Source organism: Acanthaster planci, linkage group LG01 (genome assembly GCF_054643075.1).
Source record: "Acanthaster planci isolate LZ-2023a linkage group LG01, COTS_SCS, whole genome shotgun sequence".
Lineage (NCBI taxonomy): Eukaryota > Metazoa > Echinodermata > Asteroidea > Valvatida > Acanthasteridae > Acanthaster > Acanthaster planci.
In genome coordinates this window covers 35,333,628-35,355,039 of record NC_141777.1, presented here as the reverse complement: position 1 = coordinate 35,355,039, position 21,412 = coordinate 35,333,628, and the positions used below count along the sequence as shown (strand labels likewise).

At 41.0% G+C, this 21,412-nt stretch overlaps 1 protein-coding gene across 1 annotated transcript; it reads right to left on the bottom strand.

Moving 5' to 3' along the window:
• Positions 1-940: 940 nt before the first annotated feature.
• On the bottom strand, positions 941-10,958 carry LOC110979627 (carboxypeptidase B-like). Its single transcript, XM_087147042.1, has 10 exons — positions 10,811-10,958; positions 10,109-10,190; positions 9,445-9,672; positions 8,445-8,552; positions 7,690-7,788; positions 5,290-5,406; positions 4,437-4,530; positions 3,264-3,478; positions 2,626-2,707; positions 941-2,031 (listed from the first exon to the last, which is right to left on the bottom strand). The coding sequence occupies exons 1-10, from the start codon at positions 10,870-10,872 to the stop codon at positions 1,844-1,846; spliced, it is 1,275 nt and encodes a 424-aa protein (XP_087003168.1). The 5' UTR covers positions 10,873-10,958; the 3' UTR covers positions 941-1,843.
• Between the last annotated feature and the right edge of the window lie 10,454 nt (positions 10,959-21,412).

Here is a 21,412-nt window from a genome sequence, read left to right as displayed (position 1 = left end):
GGCGTCCATGTAGGCTACGTTATTCATGAGTTAATGTTTGGAAGGGCTGAATTCTTTTCTATATAAGCAGGAACATTCATTTCTGTTTTACGGAAAATAATTAATGTTAATTCTGCAAAACCTCCCATTGTCTATGGCTTTGGAAGCCATCTCTCTACTTTATGCAGCTGTTCAAAAATCAAACTCTCACGAGTTTTTCCGTGTGTTCCTGTAAAACCCTGACGAAGAGGTGGTGTGTGATCCTGTGAGTCGTGTTCCCGCCGTTTGAGCGCGAGAGCAAGAAACCCGTGTCAAGAATAGGCCGCACGAAGTCGACCATTACGTTTTGGGCCAATCAGATTAAGCATCATCTCAACAAAGACCAGATATCATCGAACTTTCTTGGGAGACGATAAAAAGGTATATTTCCATCCCTACCAACCCGTTCCTAGCGGCTCAGGGGCTTTCCGGTGCGGCGTGCTGTCCGACCGTCACGCCTCGAAGGAGTACGAGGGCGCCCTCGCCTTCGTCGGAGGGGCATGACGTCACAGTGGTTGCGTACGATTAGCTTCCCTGAACACACTAGTGTTGCATGCAAGAGAAGCCTCGAAATGAGGCTAATCAAACGCTGCAGTATATTCGCCAAGGCATTCTGGGAAAAAGGTCAAGTCCCCGCCACGTTCCATCATGTACGTGCATGCTTGAACAATCCATCCGTGACGTCATTACACTCGGGCAGCCTCCAGAGGCCCGCTCGCCAGCTGGGGTAGTGGTGGCTGACACCAGGGCAGTCACGGAGATCATGTGATGGCTAAACGAACGCTCTCGTATAAGTTTGACGTACACGTGTTAGCTAATCGAACACACCTTTTATAACAAAGGGGACTCTTCAGTGTGTTGTGTATGACAGTGTATATTCTTTTCAATAGAGGGCAAATGACCGAAATCAGACAGATTGCCATCGGATACCTGATTCCTATGTTGCTTTAATCTGGTGTTGTCCTTTTTTCACATTCAGATCTACTTTCATCGGATATATGAGCTGTGCTTTAGTAAATCATTAATTGATAACACTGTTGAAACTGAATCCAAAATCATATATACAATTCAATATTTGATTCCAAAACAAATTGAAATTAGACATCAAGTTTTTAAATGATGGAAATCAACAACTAAATTCAGTTTCAGCTTTATGCAATCTAACAAAAGTGAACCTTCTGTATCTTAGAATGGCCTGTTTTGTTTTTCACGTGGATCTGCTTATTTTTGGGTGATACTGGAAGGTCCTTTAAGTTCTTGCATCACAGTTTCTATGGGACTTATTTCCAGGTTGCTTAATACACATACAATCTCGTATCAATACTGCAATAAACAAATTGCTTCTTTTGGGTATTTATTTTTAAATAAATAAGGTTTTCCATGCAGGTGAAATAATTGAATGGTCCAAAGTTCTCTTAGCGGTGGTGCAGTTTTATTTCCAGATTTTTGAAATTTGTCCAAATATCAGTCTGGTAATAAGCACATTTATGTGAGTGTTTCTAAGATTTGGCGGAGGGGAATTGTTCTTAAGTTACGTACTAGGCCTGTCCATAAATATTCTGGACATCCTGAAACAGTTTTCTCGATTTCCCGGGATTCTGTTAGAATCTTTTCTAGCTTCTGTCACTTTCCTTTTAACACAGTTTCCCTTTGATACAGGATTCCTACACAATAAATCTACAAGACGAGTTTGTTCAACATTTTTCTATTTATCTTCCTTTATACATGCACTTTCAAACTGTAGTGTCTATTTTCTTTCTCAATTTAACCTCACAGGACGATTTACATTTTCACAACTGTCAGTTCCCGGTCCAGTCCCTAAAAGTCAAACCTTGCTCAGGACCTGCGAGAAAAACTCTGAGAACCCAGCGTAGGTTTCTTCTCCACAAGGCTCAATCTGATTCTCAGGCAACTCAAACCCGTAATGTCCTGTGTCCCGCATTTCCACGGTGTAGGAGTATGTGGCCCCTAAGGTCTCGTAACCGAAGTCCTCACTCGACCCAGCTGCCGGGTCTGTCAAACACAAAGTTGGGGGGTAACAAATTTGATGAATAGCTACTTTAACAAGCACTTTCCCACAGTTCTCCACAATCCCTTACCAGCTACACGTTTGTGCTTGAATTTGCAAGGTGCATCGAGGCGTGTGGGGAAAAGCAGTGGCTTTTCTCTACCTTCCTCAGTCTTTCAAAATCCTTTCAATCGTGATGGATTTGGAAGAATTTGAGTGAGTTAAAGTTAATTTCAAACCAAGGAAGTCAGTAAGTTTATCAGTTTGTTTTAAACTACACCATGACTGTTTGTTCAAGTGAAAATAAGTTCAGGCTGCAAACCTGCTTTTACGGGTCAAAATTCTTGCTACTTGATTTGTCCCTCAGTTATCTGCGATTTCACTTCGTTCCCTGATTCAACTTGTGAATTCAGGCTAATTTTGCTCTCTCTCTAAACACAAAAAATAATAATACTGCAGCACAGGTGTGAAATGACTGGCAAGACAGTTCAACTTTGGTCTTTCCCAAACTTCACATTATGACGCAAACATAAGCCCACTTTCGAGGAGAAAATTTTAAATCAAGGTGCTGTTTATTGATACTTTTCAAAAGTACTTACACCATCTTCCAGACTGTATTACTGTGTATTGTGTGCCATGCACTGCTGCCAGTTTCCCCGTTGCCGCCTTGGCCACTCTCTCCTGTAAAGTGAAGCAGCAGAAAAACAAATCGTAGGACTTGAATTATTAGCATCGCGTGTGTCGGTTTATGAGAGACTTCGAAGATTTGATCGTAGTTGGACTTTTCTGTTGTTAGTCTAAGCAAAATGAACCATGAAACAAATCAAATACATAAACTGACTAGGTGCTTATAAATATGAATAAATAAATTGACTGGAGCAGGATTTGAACCTGCGGCCTCTGGAATACTGTACCAGTGATCTACCAACTGAGCTCCCCAGTTGATGAAAAGGCGAACTGGTTTGACTAGGATTGGAAGTTCCAGAAAAATTATCAGAAATTAAATTTCCTAAAAGCTTTCTTCAAATAAATTCCCCAAAAAGATTTACAAAGTTTGTTTTTAAGTGGCAGATGGTAAAAGTGGGCATCACCTACCTCCACCCCAGCTCAATCAAGTGTCAATCAAGGGACAGTTGGTCATGATCTTGCTCGATTCATACGCTGATTCATACGCCATTAAACTAGTCTGATTGTGCCATCCCACACACAGTACACCAACAATATACAGTATACCTACCAACTCAGTGTCATCACTGGTCTTGACACCGGAAGTGTAACTATACGGATAGACCCAGTACTGGCCGTAGCTGTGGACATCCACGTGGATCATAAAGGTCTGACTTTTCTTCAGGTTGAGTAGCCAGTTCGTGACCAACTGGAGTTCTTGAGCTTCGTATGCGTAATCACCTCTGTAAATATCACTGCAAGGACTACCAGATGTACCTTCACCACCTTGGACAAAGTGAATAAAGTTCTTGTTAATAATCTTCTACAAAAGGCTGAAGAAAATACTGTGTATGCATATACATTGTAAGATGGTTGAATCTGTTTGCTTGACTTGAAAACCTTCGAGCTTTAAACATAAACTTTGATGTCTAAAATAATATTTCTTTCCATGGCATTGTGTTGCTGCTTCTCCTGTTTCTTCAATTTCCACCGGGTTAATGGGCTAAAAAAGTGAAGATCAAGCCCTCATCTTTTGCACAAAGTTTGGCTTCATATGATTTTTGGTCCAGAAACACACATGATTTAACAAACTGAACCAAACATATCATAACGTTTGAGTTCAGAAAGAAAATGGGCATCCCCACAAATAACAGTCCTTTAAAGGAGACGTGAAAAGAGTATTTTACAACTTGAATGTGTTTGAGAAAGCTTTCTTGCAATACTTTAATATTCCATCTCCTTTGTGCCCGTAAAAAAGAAACTTCAACATTTTGGTTTTTATGGGTAATGGTTTCCATGCATAATGGCTGAACATGAATGGCTCAGTAGCTATGTTTAAAAATATATAAAACACGTTTCTAACTTTTCTTCGAGAAAGTTCCACTTTGTACCTTGTTATCAAGAGTATTCAACTGTTGGGACAACAGTAATAAGCCTTCAAATCCTTGAAAAACAATTGTTTGTTACCTTTTCTTATGCTCTTTTGACAAGTAGTGCCTTGTGTGACTAAAGAAAACTTGCACTGATTAATAAACAACCGTTCAATACTGAATTCAAAATGGAAATACCACCCTCTTGAAATTTCTACAAAAACTTTTTCCATCCATACCAAACCCGGACCGTTATTTATAAATAAAAGTAAGGTGAAGATATTTGGACTAAACTCATGTTCCACAAATTTTCCTCTCCTGATGTGTATACAAATCGCCATTTTACCACTTACTCAATTAGGAAATAAGATTACCCCATTTGTAGCCATAATTTCTGTTCATGTCGATTCCTTTACAGAAGAAAGAAACTGATTGACGATTCTTGCGCCACAAACGGTTGTTGGATGACTGTAAAAAACATGGAAGTGAACTGTATTATAAACTACTTTTGGTTCTTTATTTCATTGGTAAATTAGGATGTGTGTCAGGTTGATAATTACTTTTGAAAGCCCCAGAAAATCAAAATACAGTTTGAAAATTGTTTATAGGTCTAAGTTGTCTTCAACCATATTATTTGAGGCAGCCTTCAAAATCAAAAAAATCTAATTACAAACGTATATCTGACGTTCTGTGCGACCGGTGGAAGACTTTTAAGTTTGTCGCCGAGAGTTAAGGATTTTATTGCAGTCGTTTATCTATTGCGTTTGGAGGGTATTTTGGGCACATTGAATCAAATGAAAGTGGAGGGTTTTCTGGAAGTGATGATCAAGATATAAAGAAGAGAAAAATCATCCTGTATTTCACGAACTCATGTTTATGCATTGGGTACGAAGCTGTGTCAGGGACGTATTAAAAAACATCACTCTCAGTTCCGAGTTTAGAATCAATACGTGCGAGCCAACAGTAGTACGTAATTTTCACATACGACACACGGATTTGTGCCTCAGGGGTACAGGGGACAACAATGTGCATGTTCCTCTATAGACTTGTTTTTCAGTACATTTCCACTGTCACCACCCAAGCTCAGTATTTTGCACTTTATATTAAAAGGCGGGAAGTAACCAATTTTGTGGGAATATCAGACCAAGAGGGGAGCTTTGAGTCAAGCAATTTGTGGCTGATGTTCCATTGGGTTATTGAATTATTGAAAAAAAAAATCAGACTTACCGACTCTGGGCGAGTGTAGTGGTAACCATCAACGTTGAGTAGAGGGAGAACGTACCAGTCGAACTTGTTGAAAAACTGGGTGGCTACGCTGTCCCCACTCTTGAAGGCTGCAACGAACTGGTTAAATCAAACTTGGCGTCAGAAGGGTTGAATTTGTCTAGGGACTGTATGGAATATCTTGATTCTTTGAGTATTTAGGGGTCGATGGGTAAAAGGGCATTTTTTGTAGACTATACTGCACTGAGGTACATCTCATCAGCATCAGAGGAACACTGGAAAACAAGGAAAAGGGAAACGGACAAACTTCTACAGATGCAGGTCTCACGGCCTTGGTGTGTGCCCCCGAAGGCTTGTGAAAAAAAACCACAAGCGTACTCGGGTGGGACTCGAACCCACGACCTCCTGCATACTTGTGCAGACTTCTTAACCATTGACCATCGGGCTTGCCGGTGTCGGTCAGCTGGTTCGAATCAGATGTAGTGGTGGGTACCGCGAACAACTATTTCAAGGATGGATTTGCCCCCGGGGAGATGTAAATTAATTTTGGATTTTTGCCCTGCAAGGCGGGTTGGCTTTAGGTAAACCTGAGGTCAACAAATCCACTAATCCACTAATAATTGGCGCCGTTTACTTGCCAAATAAATGGGCTGAACATTTGGCAAATACGCGGAATGCAATTAAGAATCTAAACCTTAAACATTATTATTAAACATTAAAACCTTAAATTTTAATCTTAAAGTCTTTAATGATGGTGAGTGTAAAAGAAACTAACGATTTTTCTACGAGGCCCAGTTGACACAGATGGCGAACTGCCCAACTAGAGATACACCTGTCTCTAGTACAATATACATTTACCGACTTGATTCTAGCTTCCCATCCTGGAAACATTAAATGTTACCAGGTTACCAATGTTCAGGTTATGTTCAGGGCATTGAACTAAAGTGCTTTGAATCATACCTTTTAGTGGTAGACTGCAACAGAAACAAATCGACGACACTGTTTCTGGTTTAAATCACAGTGGGGGTTCCTCAAGGGTCCATCTTAATTGGGACCCTCGCTTTTTACTATTTATATAAACAGCCTCCAACTAAGTTTATCAACCACGGAATGCAAAGTTAACGTGCATGCCGATGACACGGTCTCACACCACAGCAGACAGAAAAAGACATTACACTCACCTAACACTAAATGTTTGCAAAACCAAGTTTATGGTATTTGGTACGCTTCTCATCTTTTACGTCACTTTGAGACCAAACACATTTTCTTGAATGGATAAAATACTTGACCGAGTCAAAGCCTACATATATCTTGGAGTCATGCTGGTCAGGATGAGAATTTGTCTATGGCAGAGCTAAATCAGTTTTACCCCGCTCTACTCTAAATCGTTAAGTTGTGCCACGGTGTTCCCACTTTCCGATTATTGTTCCGTGTTCTGGTGTCAACTGCTCTAAAAGCCTGAGCGACAAGCTTATTATTTTACATAGTCAGCTTGCTATAATCGATCGATACTCATCCACTGACACCCACTGCAGAACTGCGCAATACCCTTGTCTCGGAAAAGTCTTCCTGACAGGTGGCATTGTATAATCATGAATGTGTGAAGGGTTATAAGTGCGTCCATAATATAAACCCAGCATATCTTTGTGAAAATTTCCAACCATCGGGTCTCCTAAGTAATACTTGTTCAACTACAAATGGTTCCCTGCGTGTATCAATAAGCTCTGTAGACAAATGATGCTAAGCGTACTTTTCAGTATGTTAAGACCCGAGGAGGCAATCACTTGACTTGTTGTCAGAGACAGGCGCCATCTCTGTCAGTTTTTAAACATATAATTTAGTTAGTTTTTAGTGTTTCACAGTTTAGTTTACGTATTTTACAGTAACATTTCCACTTAATTTTATTATTTTAACTAGTTTTTAGTTCATTATACTTGTATTTATTCATTTATTTGATTCTTACAGTGTTTTATCTTTTTTTTTAAAGAACAATCCTTTTGGTTTTTATAGTCTTTCCATTTAAGCTTTTGACTTTATATATTTCTCTGTTAATCAGGGTGGGTGTTTATTTTTATTTTTTTCTCTTTACTTTTCAATTAATTTCAATTTTTACTCAATTGTGGCCTGCAATTGTCTTAAATTTTGAAACCAGGGCTTTTCAGGATAAGAAAACTGTTAATAAATAAATAAATAACGAGCTGTTGGACGTCTTTCCGAAAACATGTCGCAGCTCAGGAGTCGCTTTTCAAATGTTACATGAGTTTTCTACTTTCTGCAGAGAAACCTCAAAATGTCTCTCGTCAGCACTGCGTTTCTTGCTTGGGGAAAAACGCAAAAATGCCTCTCAACTTTGGATCTTGGAAAAGGGGAGCATTTTGCGGGTATTGCTGACTTTTTTCTGACCTTTTGGACAAGGTTGATGACAGTGGCAGGCGAGATCCATTCTCTAGCATGTATGCCCCCTTGGGTGTAAGCACCGAGCCGACCGCTCCCTGTAGAAATCTGTAGGAGGAAACTTACTGTTCAATGCGTGGCAGAATCTGGAACTTGAACTTTGGTTCGAAAAGCGTAATATATATGTAAAAACATCTGTGCTGTTAACGAATGGTTTGAGCAGAAGCTCGTTATTTGGTTGAAGTCAATAACTGCATAGAATCTTGCACAACAGACTTGGGTGCCTTTCCATATGCCCGTCAACACTTTCGCTAAGCGCTGCGCATCCGTTAAAATTGTTCCCTAGGTGATTGGACGGCCAAACGCAACGCACATGTGCGTTATGTTAATGCAGTCGATTTTTGTGCCCGTGAAAGTGAAACGCATGAACGCATCGTGTACGCAACGCATATGGAAAGGTGCCTCATTCAAAATTCAAGAATAACTGCGAGTGCTATTCACTACATAAAGTCCTGTTTCTGTTTTGTTTTGAAACAAAAAATTGTAAACATCCCCTCACAAAAGTCCAAACAATAATTCGTTCCTTTCATTTTTTATCCTTGTCCTGTTTTAAATTAAGTCAGGTTTTTTTTCAAGGGAATGGAGGTGGGGAAGGGGGTGAAACTCCTGACCAATGTTGAATCGTTGGTGATTGTCTCCCTACAGAATAATGCCAAGTGGTTGTGTGTTAAAGACAGTCATACATTATGCGATGCTTCTCTCACCTTCAGTGCCTTGATGGGACGTCCCTCAACGGAATTGCCTATGTAGATTTCCTTGACTGAAAGGGAACCAGTGGACTCGGCTTGGAAGTCTGTCACCCAGTCTAAGATCTAAACCCAAACAAATAAATATTGAGAAACGAGTTAAGTGACGCACCCCCTTCTATGTGTTATATTACAGCCACAGGGCTAAAGATGTGGAACGACTCTTACCCGTTGTCATTTATCCCATTATCATTCTTTTGAAATTTTTATCTAATTTAATTTCCGATATTTACCCTGCCCGACGTATATTGTAACAATGTATACTCAGTGTTTCCCCCAAAGCTTGTGGGGGAAAAAACGTATTCGGGTGGGACTCTAACTTACGACATCATGCTTACGAGTACAGAAGCCTTAACCAATCGACCACAGAGCTTGTCAGTGTCGGCTGGTTGGTTTGAGTCAAATGTAGCAGCGAGTACCACAAAAAGCTATTTCGAAAGGATGAATTTGCGTCCGGGGGATGTTAATTTAATTTTGGAATTTAAATGTTGGTGGTTTTCTCACAAGATTCCGGGGAAAACACTGAGTATACCGTGTTACAATATACGTCAGGCAGGGCAAAAATCCAAAATTAAAATCTCCCGAACGCAAATCAATCCTTAGAAATTCTTATCTACATAACTTGCACAACGAATGTATGACAGAACGGACAGGGGTGTTTGAGAAAATGAATATAAAATTTTAAAACAAAATCGTTGGAAATCTGTCATATTGACTTCTTTTGACTCTCTGCCTAAAAAGGTATTTATTAATGGGAAAAAAATATGTGCTTGGCTGGTCTGGAAGGGACGTCTTGAATGCCCCAGCCTGTGACTCAGGCATTGAAGACACGGGCATTAACGGTCTTAACTGTTTAAGGCCAGCCAAGCACATAGTTATTCCTTACGAGTCTTGAAATAAGTTTTAGAACATGGCTTGTTCATACTGACATATAGCCGAGTTAAATTTGATCCTATACCTCTTGCGCGCTGTGGTATACATTGTAATCGAAGCTTGCCAAGGATGTGGCCTTCTCACGTGAGATGATAACTCTCGTCTCTTCGTCAATGAGGGCTTGAACGTTGTCAATGTATATCTCAAACTCAATCTGCAACTCTTCCAAAGCTTCCTTGAGCTTGTCCACGTGCAAGGGAGGCACCATCACTTGACTGGGTTTGCCGACGGGACCGGTCTCCCAGAAATCAAACTGTAGGTTGGAAGTAATAGATGAAACTATTTAGTCTCTACAGGGAATTATGTATTGTATTTGGTTTAACCCAAATAAGGACAAAATGTTTCCTAGGCATCATAAGCGCCACTACTCCGTAGACTTCACACAACACACTTTTTTCGTATGCATTGGCCTGTAAATTTTTGTAGGCCCTGTTTCATTCCGTGGGAATAGGTTGTCTTCTTTTTGTCTCAAAATTTTTTGAATTTCTCCAATTATTGTCAAAAAAATGAAAAAATGTTGAATTTATATTTTGGAAAGACCGGATTTAATATCTTACTCACAATATGGTATAACTGTCTATCATTCCATCCACGCATAATTATTTTGCATCTATGTAGCAACCGCTGCTGATTAAATTTCGTATTCTTTAAATCAAGAATGCTTCTGTATAAATTCCTCCGATACATACGTCGTCCAATAATTCCTTGGCCAAATCCATAATCTGTTGAAACTGCATTCTTGATTTGGGTGTGATTTCGAATACTTGATACCTGAAAAAGGTGGAAAGGTTGAAAATTAATGCAAGCTGAAAGCTGTCTTTTATACATTGTTAATTTACTAGATTCTCCGCTTCACAAACCTTTAAGTTGATAAACTGTGCACCCGATCCGACTACCCACCGCTACTTAGCCTATAAGTAGGGCTTGCATACCAAATACGCCATGCTATAACCAGGATGGTATCAAAGGATCGTAGCAAGACTACATTCGCCTCACTTGTAAGCATGGCATGAAAAGTGGCCCCACCTAAAATACTAGAGAGCCACTGCTTCGGTGCACAAACTAAAACTTGGCTCGCTTACAAGTGTGGCGAACGTAGTCCATGTTACGATCCTATGATACCAACCTACTCCCAGCATGGCATATTTGGAGTACAACCCCACTTGTAAGTAGCGGTGGGTAGTCGGATCGGGTGCACTGTCACAGTCACAAAAGGGCATATAAATTATGTCTGGAGTGTGGCATCCCCGTTGTCCAGTTGTAATCGTACTTGACTTTGCCAAGAACATTAGAACGATTATTTGCGTAGTTTAGCTTGTTTTTGCTCATTGAAGGTATGGACATCCTTAACACACTAACCGTTGACTTCCTTGAACTATTAAGAAACTTACCCATCGTAACTCTTGCCGTACGCGACGGCGAAGAGCGTCAGCAATAGAAATAGCAACTTCATGGCGTCTCGCTCTACGGCTCACACTGCCACAAGCTAACTGGCATGGGCCTCGATAAGTGCCCCTTTTTAACAAAGATTCTAGTCGGGGGGGTCACGCAGAACTTGCAAACCGGACCGAATCGCATTGAGACGCAGATGTTGTAGCTCTCAAGCAGAGCACAGATAAAGCAAGATTATAACGAACTGAGGTTATCTTGTCTACTTCCTCTGTGCAAAGTACAAATTGTAGCAAGGGCCTAATTATTTAATATGCGGAACCGCAATTTTTTAAACAGATGTTGTAGTGCATTTTATTAGTGTGTTTGAAAATCAAATTATGTTGGGACATTCAAAGTTGTCGGGGATATGTGAGACAAGCAAATGCTTATCCTCTTATTTCAAAAGAGGTTAGTATTTGTCCTTAAATCACCTTCAGGAGACAGAAGAAAAAGTTGAGCAACCACGAGCAACCTTCGTTGCTGTGTCCTGCAGCCAGTCTACAGGTCGATTTTCCCCTGATATAAAAAGGTGTTACGTTATAACCATAATTGGCTACACCTAATATCATCTGTTATCATGTTAACATTAACAGTACTTGAGGTTTGTTACAAACATTTGAAAAATGGGATTTCGAATTTGGCAGAATTGGAACGACTGAGCATTTAATATGTTAGGGTTCACTTTTTGGCACATACTTTAATTGTACTCCTTGGATGTTTAACAGGCCCTATGCATTCAAAAGACGCTACGACGTCCCTCCAGTTTAACGCTTATAACCATGTTTGGAAGTCACTTTTTGTTTCAAGTTCTTGAATATTGTTGATATTGAAGATGTTTGCGAATGGTTTACCCCTCTTTATGTAATTGCTTAAACAGAGGTATTTGGAATATTGTACCAGCCCTTCAAATTTATTTACACTGTAAAAACGCGGGGGATTCTATTGCCCAGCGTTTGGTACCAGGTGAATTGCCTTATTCAGCAAACAGATTACTCAATCACGTTGATTCTGGGCAAACTTGAGTTTAATTTTACCCAACGGTTGTAGAAAAAGTTATTTATACTACCATTTTAACCTATTTTTATGCTCTGTTTGACCAACAGTTAAGCGATTCACCTGGTACCCCGCGTTGATAAAAGTGCCCATCGTTTTTACAATACAGGAAATTGATTGTGTCATACAATAGTTTTGTAAAAATAAAAATTTGAAAAAAATGAGTGTTTCTGTGGGCTCAGCAAAAACGCTTCAGGATGTCCCTTGCGTGTATTTAAATTTGGTGTCTGTTTCTTGTATATTCATATTGTGGCGGGACAACTGACACCTTTTGTGGCCTGATCGGAGAGGGAATTGACCTGGCCTAACACCACAAATATATTTATTTGACCTTACGCAAGAATGAGCGGCTATCCAAACGCAAGGGGGATATTAGTTAACGAACGGTGGACTGTGTGTTAAGGGCTATTCGTTTGATGGAAGTTTACCACCGCTCTGTGATTAAGTAATTGATTCCAATGTCAATAAACGCAACAATAAATGTCAATATAAGTGATACAGGACTGGACTAAATCTCCCGGTGACCAGTAAAGGCAATTACACGATTGGTTTATTCAATGTCAGTGCTCCAGCAATTAATTATGTATAAACTGATCCTCATGGGTAGGTAGGCAGTCCTACGTGGTTAACTGCACCACGAACGTGATTAGTTAAGAAACCTATCCTTAACCTACACCAGGGTAACCCTCACGGTGATCAGGGTAACCCTCACGGCGATCAGGGTAACCCTCACGGTGATCAGGGTAACCCTCACAGTGATCAGAATGACCCTCACTGTGATCAAGGTAACCCTCACGGTGATTAGGGTAACCCTCACGGAGATCAGGTAACCCTCACGGCGATCAGGGTAACCCTCACGGTGATCAGGGTAACCCTCACAGTGATCAGAATGACCCTCACTGTGATCAAGGTAACCCTCACGGTGATTAGGGTAACCCTCACGGAGATCAGGTAACCCTCATGGCGATCAGGGTAACCCTCACGGTGATCAGGGTAACCCTCACAGTGATCAGGGTAACCCTCACAGTGATCAGGGTAACCCTCACGGCGATCAGGGTAACCCTCACAATAACCAGGTAACCCTGACTGCAACAAGGTTCCAGGTTACTAAAATAACCCTGAACCACTTTTAGTTATTATGAAATAACACAGGTAAGTTGATTAAAAAGGCAATTACAATAGTCCCCACCAGACTCTAGCGGAAACCTGCTTCCAGTAAACCTCAAAGAGGAAAGCAAGCTCTCAGACCAGGACTGCAATCAACCGTCGGTATGCCAACAAGCATGGAACAACGGCACGCAATCCTTCAAATTTAAGCTTCGCTGATTTCCCAATTAACTGGTTGTCATAATGTTTTTCTTTTCTGCAAATACAGTATTGAATTGTCCTGTGTAAACTCACCCCCGGTTTTTGAGAATGGAACAGCCATATTATGAGTTTTCTATGGAGCTCAAAGTAGTTTATTATGCAAATTAGAAATGCAAATTTGAGTATGCTCCACTTATTCAGATGGGGAGTGCAGTGTGGATGTATGTATTGGAGGGCAGACACACCCAAGCTTTCTGTGTGAATAGACATGCAAGCACATACTGTGTGTGTGACAGCTGATGCTTATAAAATACAGTGCATTTCAGATGTACATCTTTCAAGAATGATACATGTAGTTGGCAGTTGGAAAACTGTAAGTGTAACCTTATTTTTATTTTTCAAATTATCTACATTATTCTATAAGCAAGTAGTTTGGAGTATTTTTGTGTGCCTTACCGTGCCAGATATTAGCGGGAGATATAAAATTAAGCATGGTTTATACGCATCTTATGATAACCATCCCGATGAAATTATGATAGAGGCAGAATTACTGTTTCCATGTTCTTTGAAGAATTTGTACATAGAATGTCTTTTTTTTATCTTTATTTAACCAAAGGGCTACCCGGTAGGGCCAGCATAGTGGTAGCCACTTGGCCCCGCCCACAGGGAATACTGCCTGTTGGGCCATCGAAATGTACATGTATGCCAAGACTTTTGGGGGACAATCTGGTCGGAGCCTGTCTGCTCTGGGTAGATGCCCCGTTCTGTGTGAACGCCATGCTTTGGCTGGATGCCTCGTTCTGTGTGAACGCCAAGCTTGGGTAGGACGCCTAGTTATGTGTGAACGCCATGCTTTGATGGACCCCTTGTTCTGTGTGAACGCCAAGCTTGGGTAGGACGCCTAGTTATGTGTGAACGCCATGCTTTGATGGATCCCTTGTTCTGTGTGAACGCCAAGCTTGGGTAGGACGCCTAGTTATGTGTGAACGCCATGCTTTGATGGATCCCTTGTTCTGTGTGAACGCCATGCTTTGATGGACCCCTTGTTCTGTGTGAACGCCATGCTTTGATGGACCCCTTGTTCTGTGTGAACGCCATGCTTTGATGGATCCCTTGTTCTGTGTGAACGCCATGCTTTGATGGACCCCTTGTTATGTGTGAACGCCATGCTTTGATGGACCCCTTGTTCTGTGTGAACGCCCGCTCTGTTTGGATCTCCCCCCCCCGTTCTGTGGGAACGCCAGGTATGTGTGGACCCTTATTCTCTGTGATCAGCCTGAGATTGTGAACAACCCCAACTCTTGGTGGACTCCGATCCTGAGTGATTGTTCATTGCCCTGGGGGCACCCTTTCTAGAAGGCCAGCAACATTTATCACCTGGGGAGAAGTATCGAGTGTCGGCTGGACCATTGTAATAGCTGATACCTGTTGAGTGACGTTTATGTAAATTTAAGATTGGAGGTAATTGTAAATATATTCATGTATCACCTTTGAAATTGAATTAAATTATTATATTTTGTTATTGTATTTGCAAACTTTGGGTTTGGTTTTGTGGCTTGACTTGTCCTTGTCTTGTGGCACCCTAGTTTCAACTATTCTTTGTGACATCACCCACGGGAAGCACAGACTTGTGATGTGACACTGGTTCACACAGATTCCCTAACCCTATCGTCCATCACTTCTTAAATAAACGAGACTTTCTAACAATCCTCCAGTCTTCAATGAGATTCTCCCGCAACTGAGAACAAACACCACACTAACCGATCGCACCAGGCACACTGAGGTAGATCCCCAACCACCAGCGGTCGTACGTCAGATTTAGCACCCACAACTCAGTATCCGCCACAACTCCGCAGAGCTCTTGTTAGCAAGCTTCCATCTCAAGAAGTCCTGGCAACCCACGCAGCCCTAAGGAAATACGCGCCTCTGGTTGCCGCAGCATGTTTAATGCATTTAATTTATCTTGAAATGTTTAATGCATGATTTACACACGCATGAATTATTAATGACCCAGACTAAACACAAGTCTGCCCAGCTATCCTGTTTCGCCACAGTATCAAGGTCCGCCTGTCCTATCATGCGCAGCACAGTAAAGCAAATAAGTCAATTAGATTAATTTTTGGGGTGCGGTTTTCCCTATAAGGCCGGAGCGGGAAAGTTTAAAAGAAATGGTGGGCTTGTATTACACATAACATATGACGGACTTTGGGGGATAGTTCCCGGTGAAGTGGAGCTGGTCAAATATTTCTAGTTAGTTCATGCCAGAGACTGAAGAAGCTCAGATCGGTGGTGAGATAACACATACATGTATTGATTTTTTGGGGAAAAAGAATTTTCCTTGCATGTTGGCGATAGCTGAGAGGAATCTGCCTGCGATAGCTGTTAAGAAAGTTTAATTTCAATAACTTAGCTGATCAACTAGGACTCGGTTCCAGTCATATTCAGCCAAGCGAGTCAGGCTTTTAAGATAGCTCTTGTCTCGAAAACTGTAAGCTCGCCATATACATGTATTAATTGATAAAAATTTTGCGTTTTATTTATTGCCAATTACCATCAATTATAAGTTCCTTCAGAATTTACTTGTGATTTATAAACATGTCACTATTTGAAAACTCTGGGTTTTGATTTTAATGCGTACAAAAAAGGATCAAATTTCTGTGTACTCACGGCACGGCCATTCAGAGACTGCAACGCCTTCTTACATAATTCATGAGACCACCATTGTATGAACGTGCGTTTGATGGCCTAACCACGCTCAGAACTGCCTGAGAAAAGTTGCATTTAAAACAGATAATTTAATTGATTTGGAATTTGATGTTCCGCTATTTGGCTAAATCTATTAGTTTTTAATTTCTAATAATATTTCAGGGCTCCCTTTAGTGGAGTTACAGTTTACTTTGATCGAGTTCCAGGGCGAAATGATAGCAACCTACGGAACCCAACTGTGACCTCATTGTCCACCTTCAGAGAGAAGCCCAGTTGGCTGAGCGAAAACGTCCGTGAGGGAGACGCTCAAGACTGCAGCTTGTCCGAGGTGCATTCAGTGACACTGGCCATAACAATTGTAAATGTAGTAATTTATATCTTTACTGTGTCGGAACTTTAAGTGATCACATTAATTATAACTTCGAAGACAGAAGTATCAGCGTACAGTTGAAATCTGTTCAAGGTTTTTAATCAGTGAAGTATTCCAGAAACTCAAAACCTAAATTTTTTTAACCCAGCTTGTGACAAATATGCAATGTTTGCATTAGTGCATGCGAGGCGGACCAACATGGTGCGGTGGTATTGTTTACAAATGTGCACTTTTGGTCACGTGGGTGAAAAGGTCTATTTCCATGGAAAACACCAGTAGTAGCTCACGCTACAAAACAGACTCATCAATGTTATATAGAAATGTCTATATTTGATTGGTACCAGTTTCTTTCGAATCTTGCATTAATATCGCTTTTAATACGACGCTTAAAGAAAAGGAAAAATAACTATTCAAGAACAAATCTATTAACTATCTTTTTGGGTAAAATAACTGACGCTCTCTTGGTAAATTTTTTTTAGATTAATGCAAACACCCTCTTCAATGAACAAGACTGTGGTTGTTGCTAATAAACGTTCAACTGACCAATCAAACTGCCCCTAAAATAAATATTTGTATATTCTCAAATTACTTCTTAGCCATTCAGAATGCTCCGTCCAATTTTGGTAGCAAGCCCCATATGTTGTGCCCAAATGGACGTGCAAATTGTTCAATTCGGTAATTGGGCACCGCTGGACATGCTTATTGGAGAGCGAGGTTGCACTGACTGTTCCCGCATGTTATTAAACCGCACGCCAAACCGCACTGCGCATTAAACGAGGAAGGTGGACTACACCTGGCCAATACCGACTTGATTTCAAGTCTACCTAGAAGTTGTTGTTGTGACACCTCATGGTCAGCAGGACAGTGGAAATAAACTGCCGGCCATTTCTCGTCCAAACCACCAAACTCATTCCTTCCTTCCATCTTTTTTCTTACATGCGTTCATTCTGTACAGTTTCTGGAGTTAAAACGCACTTGTCTCTCGAACACAATTTTGCCTCTACATCGGGGGTATAAACACTAATTTGATTTGAAACAAGGCGCTTTGAAAAATAAATAAACAAATGACGCCTCACAATGCAGGCCACAATGCAACAAATAAACCTCTTTCGAGCAAGATAGATGTAAGTGCCCTCATCAGTCGATTTCAGAGTCACAGGGGCCCTATGAGAGGTGCCTGACTAACGATCATTGTGGTCCAATGGGTTTTCCCGCGGGTGTACTTACACATTGCCTTAGCCGAACCCCCAACGAGGTAAGACGTCCCTTAGAGACTAGCTAGAGAGGCCTTTAAGTCATCCTTGATAGGCAACAAGGTACCTTGTTAAGGACTGAAACGTCTTCAGTTTCCTGTAATAAACACGCAAAGTCATGAAAGGTACTTCTTAGGTTCCTTTTATTCAGCTTGGGCTAATATCAGGTGACTTTTTTTCGCAAGGGACAAACGTGTCGAGTTTGAAATAATGACGATTATTTCCAGATATTTGTTATCTATGGAATTCCATATCTGCCGTCGTCCGTCGCATTTTGCTTTTTGTTGTGTCCCAATTCTGCCATTTACCAGTTCCAAACATGCCATTTTCCGTCGCCCGTCGTCCGTCGTGCGTCGCCCGTGGTTTTTGTTTTGTCACGATTGCGCAGTGGTATTTTTAACATGTACATCAAATGGGTTGCATAGGACCTGCAAAAGCCGGGGTTTAACAAATGACAATGTGATGATCCATTCACTTCTAAAGATCTTTTCCGAATAAGGCAAGTACAAATCCCACCTGCAAAGCATACACTAGTCACATAATTAATTCCAATAATGCTAGACTACCACTGCCTCTTGACAAGAAAATATTGCCTCTCTGAGAACTCAACCAAGTGTTTTTTTGGGAAAAACATTTTAGCAAAAATGTTCCGGCCAACTTATCCACAGTGTTATTCTAATTTGCATACTGTAAAAATGTGCCGACTTGTTTTCATCAAATTCCAGGAAGAAATCTGCCAACCGATACAGATATTCCATCTTGTCCTCTCAATTTCACCTTGAAATCCAGAAATACTAGACGTGCTGTGGATAACAAACTGTTTATTAAATGTATTGTTAGGGGGCAATTACTACTTGGTTTAAGTTTCAGAAAATATGACGAGTTGGTTTTTGTGGGTGTGTATGCCATGGTGGATAGACCAATGAGAACGGGTTGTCCAGCACATCAGCATTATTCATGGGGCTAACAAGTAACGTTACTGTTTAAAAGACTTCTGTGAGCCAGCCTGCAACTAAAGTCATGTCTAATTTGGAGTATACAGCAGATTTCATCATAGGTATACCCGCCTCAAAATAATGTTGAATCAGTTTGTCTCTTATGAGAACTATTAAGGAATCAAACATTGCAAATAATTATTAAACATTGTAATTAATTATTATTTACATTCTGTTCTGTGGGATATCGTGCGGGGACAGACAGAAATATTACATAGGCTATAGACCTAAAGTCAGGCTGTTAACAAGTAAAGTTACGTCCAGAGTAACTAAGTTATCGAGAAAAACAATCTACCCTAACAAAAGTCTATTTTGTTAATTTATTTATGTAACCAAAATGGTATTATTTCTTATAAATGTTACTTAACCGATGTCAGGATATTATTTCTTCTTTCAATTGGAGTTTGGCGCAACTGCAAAAACGAATACATGTACATCTTCTAGTTCTATTGCTAAAATGAGGTTTCAGGCATGGTAGATCGATCGAACAAGGACATCACGGTACTTGTGAAACGATCAAGGGTCAAAGTTAAAAATACCACTGCGCAATCGTGACAAAAAAACCCACGGGCGACGCACGACGGGCGACGGTCGACGCACGACGGGCGACGCACGACGGGCGACGCACGACGGGCGACGCACGACGGGCGACGCACAACGGGCGACTCACAACGGGCGACGCACGACGGACGACGCACGACGGGCGACGCACGACGGCAGATATGGAATTCCGTAGTTATCGCTGTTGGGTTGTTGAATTACTTTTCTATTGAGATAGGCCAGTCAACAAGTTTAATTGTAGTCGCAAACATCCAAAATTTACTGTTTGGACAGCTGTTTATCGAAACAATTTGGATCACGGAGAAAAAAACATAACCCTGAAAACAGGCAAACGCAATCGGACGAACAATACAACAATGCAATCAGCGACTGTAGCCTACTATCTTCGTAGGATTATAGCATAATAATAAGCAAACGTGTCTTTACCTGTATAAACTGTAGGCATGAAACAATTGCGTATAGGTACCTTGAATTTGCTGCATATCATGCTCTTCGAAATCGTTTCAATATTGCGCCCTGCTTTTCGAAGAAGACGGGCGTCCCGAGTACATAAACAATGGGGTTAAAAGCTCTACACAACTCAGCAACAACATGTCCTCGGTCAATACTGATATGCAAATATGTAAGAAATGCAGGACTCCAGTTTAATTTTGAGGAACAAAGGTACGACTCAATTCATATTTTAGGAGAGGATTTTGTGTCATGACAAATAATCGGTACATTTTTGTCCCTAAATCCTCGGAAAGATAGAACTCCTCAAGCAGATTTTAAAAAGATTATCATTTATGATTTTAATAACACATGACAGCGGAGAGTCATCTACCTCTGCCTCGGGTGGCAGAGGCACTAATGGAGAATAACCCCGCGGATTCAGCATTAATACTGATCGTAGGCGTGGACATCCATGTGCATATTGGAACAGTTGACCGGCCGCCTTGAGGCAGCTGGTCAGTCCGCTCAACTCTGGCTCCGACACGGGGCTCGGTCCGTGGTAGGTTTCGTTGCTACTTGCAGCTAGGCCTACAGGTTCAATAGGTCAAATGCTTTCAATATTTAACTGCAAAACCGCAGTCTTCTAAACTGTTTGTTTAAACATTTTTTTATCAGTTGGTATGAAAACACTGTGTTTAGAGTTTTGAAGGTCGGGGCAGCCACACCAGTACACGAAGCGCAGTGAGTCAGCACGTGGAGATTCTCATCACCGGGTCCCAGGTTATAGTGTCTACCATTTTCAGCGATGACGTTGAGGAATTTGACTCATAATGGGTAGCTTCTAAAAATCAGACGCCACACCAATATTTGGTTGAACTACAAAACAAAGTCGTTTCTAGAGAGATTTTCCTTTAAAAAGCTTACTGTGGTCGGTATCATCAATTTTCTAATATGTGAGATATACCAAAAGCTCTAACTGCAAGTCTTGTGCTAAATACTGCACCCACGACATTTATTGGTACAAAGTGAATAGAAAAAAGCTGAGCAATTAACACTCGACACGGAAACATTCATTACCTCCCACTTGCAGTTTCTGTTGAAATCCATCTCTGCTTCCTGAAGGTAAATTTGCAAGCATGGGTGCACACACAGACTCGTGCACACACACTCTCACTTCATTTGTCCACCTAACGAGGTGACTTTTTGTCACTTCGTGAAAACATAGAGACCGAGCTTTTTCTTAGTTGTTTGTTTTACAATTACTAAGAAAGCGAATAACACTTTGCTTTGAAACTCTGCGAATTCGTTCTTTAGATCAAAGGAAGTAAAATGGTAGGAAATGGTAGATTGAAATATTAGCGATTTTTCGGGTTTTGGTCACTTCCTGAAAACCCCAACGGCTTTTACATAATGTTTTTTCATCTATAATCTCTTGTTACCGTCCTGAGTCTTCATTTTACATCTGTCATACTAACTTTGCCGTGTATCTAATTTTCCAGTGTGCTACTGCCCACAGCTATCTTTGTTCAAACTGTATCGTGTGAGCAATTCCCGGGGAACAGCGTAACAGTAGACCTTAAGACCCATTAGCCTTCGACTAAGAAAAGGCTGAAGTCTTGTCTTGATCCGAGTCACCAATACATGATTGCAGGGTCAAGCAGGCACGTCATAATTATGCAGAGGTCGAGCTGCAGCGATTGCAAAAGGAAGCACAATTTCTGCAGTGGAAAAAACCTCGTTGCAAAGAAGTTGAAAGCTCCAATTGCATTGCAGTCGGTTCGTTCTCCAAAGGAAGGGAACACGGACATGCCAGCCGGGAGTCGGAGTTTGCTCCATCAGGTTGATACCGATGTTGAGCTAAGGTTCCCCAGAGGAACTTCTGAG

What these genes read in the sequence shown, in the direction of transcription:
- LOC110979627 (XM_087147042.1), bottom strand. Translation starts at nt 10,872, where the DNA reads ATGAAGTTGCTATTTCTATTGCTGACGCTCTTCGCCGTCGCGTACGGC. An exon ending in ACTACACTCGCCCAGAGTCG is followed by an intron (nt 4,531 to 5,289) that starts GTAAGTCTGATT and finishes TGTTTTTTACAG; the next exon opens with TCATCCAACAACCGTTTGTG. An exon ending in AATACAGTCTGGAAGATGGT is followed by an intron (nt 2,032 to 2,625) that starts GTAAGTACTTTT and finishes TGTGTTTGACAG; the next exon opens with ACCCGGCAGCTGGGTCGAGT.